Source organism: Medicago sativa, chromosome 1 (assembly GCF_051527215.1).
Source record: "Medicago sativa cultivar Bolivia chromosome 1, Bolivia_mono, whole genome shotgun sequence".
Classification (NCBI taxonomy): Eukaryota; Viridiplantae; Streptophyta; class Magnoliopsida; order Fabales; family Fabaceae; genus Medicago; species Medicago sativa.
The window spans coordinates 31,872,916-31,878,621 of NC_140749.1; the positions used below are offsets into that span (position 1 = coordinate 31,872,916).

At 32.1% G+C, this 5,706-nt stretch overlaps 1 protein-coding gene across 1 annotated transcript; it reads left to right on the top strand.

Annotated features, from left to right (window-relative positions):
- The first annotated feature begins 2,978 nt into the window (after positions 1-2,978).
- On the top strand, positions 2,979-5,706 carry LOC146954330 (B3 domain-containing protein REM21-like). Its single transcript, XM_085715876.1, has 6 exons — positions 2,979-3,128; positions 3,736-3,818; positions 4,131-4,680; positions 4,754-4,878; positions 5,087-5,164; positions 5,286-5,706. The coding sequence occupies exons 2-6, from the start codon at positions 3,747-3,749 to the stop codon at positions 5,526-5,528; spliced, it is 1,068 nt and encodes a 355-aa protein (XP_085572002.1). The 5' UTR covers positions 2,979-3,128; positions 3,736-3,746; the 3' UTR covers positions 5,529-5,706.

A 5,706-nucleotide genomic window follows, 5' to 3' on the forward strand; every position in this document is an offset into this window, starting at 1 on the left:
ATGAGTGTGCAGAAAATGATTGGTGAATCTGATGACTTGGCCTGTGACTGAGCTTTTATAGGTGCCATGCAGTGATTCTGACCCAATGAGAAAATGACATGTGGACTGGACTTGTAACTAACTCTCTTTGGACTAATCTGCAAAAAACTAAAATAAAAGGACTAAAATGCAAAAATAGCAAAAGGACTAAAATGTAATTAAAATAAAATTGGTAAAAAAAAAATGTAATTTGAAAATAACGTAAAGTGAAACGATTAAAAATAACAAAATGGACTAAAATGAACCAATTACTTAAATGAGGTACTTTAAAGTAACCTCTCTCTATCAAAATTTCGTGTGAAATGACCAAAATGCCCCTAAGGACTAAAACGACTCAAAATGACTCAAATGCATTAAAACGGTTTTTTAACAGGGAAATAAAGCAAGAGTTTATACAAGCAAATTAAAAGACTCAGAGACAATTTTTTAGGGATTAAAAGGAATTTTAACACAGGAAATGACTAAAATGCCCCTAGGGGCTAAACTGACTCAAAATGACTTCAACTGTGATTTTTGAAATGGATTTTATCATAGGATTGAAACAAGGACTTATTCAAACCAATTGAAAAGACCCAAACAATTTTTAAGGACTAAAATGAGTTTGAATGCAGGAAATGACTAAAATACCCTTTTTCATGAATTTTGCAAATAACATTGAAATAAGATGCAGAGAAAGATGCAATTGATCAGAGACACATCAAATGACTTGAAATGCAAGAAAAGAAGAATTGAGCTAGTATTTTTAGGTCCAAAATTAGGGTATAACACCAAACCTCTGCTGAAATTGTTCTGCATTCACTTAGAATTTATGTGTCTCAAAGTTTCATCTTAGAAATTCTTAAGTTATTGAGTCTGTATCTGATTTGTATTATGAGCACCTCTGATTGTATATCAAGTGTTCAACCTTAAACAATTTTCTGTGTAATTTTGTTTAGTTAGAAGTCTCTTGCAGTTGTGCTTGAGCAGGGAAGTTTCTTGATTGTGTTCTTGAGCAAAGGAAGACTCTTGCAAAGTGTGCTTGAGCAAAGGAAGTCTCTTGCAGGTGTGCTTGAGCAATTGTAATCAGATATTACTCTTAGTGAAATCTCCTTGGAAGTGCAAGGGGGACTGGACTACTTCCGGATTGTGGAAGGAACCAGTATAATTGCTTTGTGTCGTTCTTCTTCTCTCTCTCTGTTTTATTCTGCTGCATTTAGATTCTGATTACCACTTCAGAAGCTGTCTCACTTAGCTTCTGACCAGTGTGTTCAGTTTTAGGAGAAACGAAGAATTTTCCAAAAACACAATTCAACCCCCCCTTCTTGTGTTTTTCTCGCCTTCACACTCCTAGGGCTAGGCTTGGTCAAGAGAGGGTCAAATGTCATGATCTCATTTTCTTTTAGGACAAGACCAAGGAAGGAGGGGAAAGGCAATTTTTTGGAAACATCTAGCTTATAGGAGACCATCCTATTGCACAAAAACAGTGGCCAATTCACCTTAATCCTATTTTTTATTAGCCACAAAACCTGGAGATCAAAATTATCAATTCTTCCAAAATTGTCCTCCTTACATATAATTATTTTAACAATAATCTAGTGCAGAATCCTATCAACACATTTTAGCTGCATAGCGCTGAAGTTGGAGTATTCTAATGGGGGAATGCAAGTTTTAGAGATACTTTGCACAAAGGAAACCTTGTCATAATCAGCAAACACATTTTCACTTTCAATGTCAACACCAACACATTCCAGACCCGCTACACTAGCCCATATCCTAGGGGTTAGAGTTACCACACGATTCTTAAAAGGACAAACAAAACTAACATTATCTTGTTGCCTCTCAGCAGCACAATAGAACGCCTTAACTTGAGAAGAATCATATGAATTCTTCAAACCTAAGAAATTTCCTAATTTTTGAAAAACTAACAAATCCTTTAATCCAAACCCTAATCTATCTATAGCATCAATATCACAGAAGAATTGCCTGGAGGTTAAAGGGGTTATTTTTTTAAAAGCTTAAAACAAGCCACGAATAAGTGACCCGCCAAATCAAAAGAAAAAAAGCTAGCCTAATAATGTTTCACAATATATATAGCTAGCCTAATAATTTTTCACAATATATATCTATCTATAAATAGTATAACAACTAGTAAAAATGACGCAATAATTAAAAAAAATAAAAAATAAGTCGCTATCTCAGTAAATAATCATAAATTGATGTGAACAAACTCTCCTACCCTTATTGCCTTATATTAATGTGAAAGATTTCAAACTCCTACCCTTGTTGTCTTATATTAATGTGAAATAGGAAAAATCCTTTAATTGGAAGAAAATCCAGCATAAGTTTTAAAGTGAATCATATAATTAACATTCATTTTCTCATCAAGTGAGACTTTTAAGTTTTAACTCACGTGAATGTTCTAGTTGTGGTGCTACTGACATTTAGCTATTTATACAAAAGAAAACAACTGAAAGTTTCTTAGGGTGGTTGAAACCATTAATTAGCAATACATTTTAGACAAAATTACTTTAGAAATGTACTAGTTTAAACCATGTCATTAATCATACTTTCTTAAATTGATCTTATAAGTATTAAGATATAACTACAGTTGATTTTTTTGGTCATGTGTCCATGGCATGCTGTTAACATTTTTTTTTTTTTTTGGGTATACTAACTTTATATTATTTTTTTTATACAAAAGAAGTCCAACGGTGTTGATATTTGAATGCTTAATTCCAATGATATTAATCAATTTGAAGTGTGATGTAGTGTAGCACATCAGAAAGTGGTACTATTGCATAGCACATGTACGTCATATGCATTACAATATGTCTAACTCATACTCAGAATCAGTTACCAAAAACTGAAAAACAAGTAAAAAGTGTTATTAGAGAATTAGTGGAAAAATGATAATGACAAAATTGCATAAGTAGAAATATAAATGGACCACCACTAATATTTATTCATTCAAGAAATATGCAATTAATAACTAACCCTTTGCATTTGCATACATAATTCATTAGATGCAATAGGACAGTATCACCCTCTTCACCAAGCCCTAACAATCTGCATCTTCTCAACACCAAAACTCTTTGTTTCTCTCTGATCAGGTCTGCTCTCTCTGTTCTCTCACAACTTGTTTCTAATTTTCTCCAAGTTTTTCTTATTTTATTTTAAATTTTGTTCAATGGATCTCTTTGTTTCTTCTTCTTTCAGCAGATCCATTTAAAAGAAAAACATCATAACATAAATTCGTATTTTTATACACTTTATCATTACATTTTTAAGAAAAAGAACTTTAAATGTGGTGACAGTCAACAGGTAGAGAAAAAATTAAAATCAAGTATAAGTGTTCTTTAAGAATTTTGAATTTATTTTGTTGATGGAGCATTTTGAAAATGTCAAGGAAGTAATTTTCTTTAAGTATCTTGCTTTATTTTGTTGATTTTCTAGCTTTGTTTTTTTATTAGGTGTGTTATTGAATCGTTTATGTGTTGACCTAGACAAAATAAGTTTACTTAAAATTTTGAGTTTGACAAATAGTCAAATAAACTAGGGTTAATTGATTTGCTACCTTGTTTGTATATCTTTATATAAAGATGTCTTCTATTATTTCAATTTCTTGAGAAATTTTTTTGGACACATATTTCTTTTGAATATTGACAAAGGTGTTGAGTTTGCAGGGCTTCTAATAGTTTGAATATTGACATTTTTCAGACAACCAAACTATGACTAACAATGCAAAGGAGTATCCTGGCTTTTTCAAAGTCTTCCTTAAAGATAAGCACTCTGAGAGAATGGTATTTTCTTATTCTTAACCATGCTTCATCTAATTTATTTTTTGCTTTTTGATAAAGTCGGTTTGATATGCACTTGTCTTGAATCTCAACTATATTGACACATCAAAACTTTATCACATTCCTCAAATGTACACTTGCATGATAATAACAAAATTTTAACATATTGTATGGATTATTAACTGTTTATCGAAAATAACATGTGTAGTTATTAACTATATGATATGTGAACTTTGGTAAAAATAAAATAAAATATGATATTTATGTTAACTTTTAAGTAGCATTGATCTTCATTGGTTTTTTAACATATTGCAGCTTATCCCAAATGCTTTTGTGAACTTGGTGCGTTCAAAAAGAAGGGTAATAAAGGATTTTATCCTAAGAGATCGTAGAGGAAGAGATTGGAATGTGAAAGCGCGTCGTATTGGTGACGAGTTTTATTTTGATGATGGTTGGAAGCAATTTAGAGAAGAAAATTGTTTAGTGGAGAATGACTTCCTTGTTTTTACTCATATTGAAAACAATATATTCAAGTTCAAAATTTTTGAACTATCATCAATGTGTGAAAAGATGCCGGTGATGGATGAGGAGGAAAATAATAATATGGAAGATGAGGAAGAGGAAGAGGATGGTGATGATGTTGATTATGGTGACAATGATGATGATGATGATGCTGAAGAGGGTGATGATAGTGACGATGATGGTGAAGAGGGTGATATGATGGAAGAGGAAGAAAAAGATGATGATGATGACGATGTTGGTGACGACGATGACTCTGAGAATATAATGAAAGAAAAACAGAGTGAAAATGTGTACAAGGAAAATAATAAAAGTGGACATCAACATTGTAGAACCTGCAAAGCATGTAAGTTTTGACATCATACTGTGCATGCAAGATACATGAATTAGCATTTACCTAATGATTTCTTTTGTTTTAGGGGACATTGGGAGCAGTTCTGCAGGTTCAAACCTTGAAGATGATGAAATTGATGCTGAAATGTACATTCAACCGGGAAATCCACACTTCATTGCAAAACATAGTCTTTACAGACCCAATGAACTGGTATAATTCTTTATATCAATTGTTTTATTTCTCATTTCTTATCAATTTTCCTTTGTACTTTATGACCTTCTAATTAATCTCTATTTTTTTTTTTGTCCATATTCAAAAGGATTATTGAGTGATTCTACAATGTATCAACATGTCAAGCTGTTGCAATTTTAAACTATTACATGTTACTTCTTTGATGTACTTATTATGGATTTTGCAGCATTTTCCGAAGAATGTTATCAAGGATTTCTGCCTCTGCTTCACAAAATATGTCAACCTTGTATGTTGCCACTGCAAGGTATAATTCTAATTTGTAGCATTCCTTTTTCACGATTATGAAGTTATTTTCAGTTTTACTGATTGTGTTGTCTTGAGAATTTAATATTTCAGTTGCATTCATCCTTTTTTTTTTATGGCAGGATATTAAAAGCAGTGACATAGCAGCGTATCATCACATCTTGCCACAGATCAGCACAAGACATACCGAAAAGAGAGGTCAAATACGTACTTGGAAAAATGGCCGAGTCTTGGTGCTAGGGTGGCAAGATTTTTGCAGAAAGTGCAAGATAACAGAAAATGATAGATGCTTGTGTGAACTTGTAATGCGTAACGGAGAAGCAATAGAAATGATAAGGGTGCACATTGTTAGGAAGGTTAACTAGAAATGAAGCAAGGAGGCCTCAACCGTACTAATGCATTTTCAATTATCCTATGATGATCTTTGACTTGTTTATTTGTAAAATATTTTTATGCATGTGTGTTCTAATAACTTTCTTATGTAATAATTTCTGTCAAGACTATGATGATCTATTTTATCTATGGCTTATTGTATAATTATTA

Excerpts from the sequence above, each read along its gene's own strand:
- LOC146954330 (XM_085715876.1), top strand. The coding sequence starts at position 3,747 with ATGACTAACAATGCAAAGGAGTATCCTGGCTTTTTCAAAGTCTTCCTT. Across the intron at positions 4,879-5,086 it reads TTTACAGACCCAATGAACTG|CATTTTCCGAAGAATGTTAT; the intron begins GTATAATTCTTT and ends TGGATTTTGCAG. Across the intron at positions 5,165-5,285 it reads TTGTATGTTGCCACTGCAAG|GATATTAAAAGCAGTGACAT; the intron begins GTATAATTCTAA and ends TTTTTATGGCAG.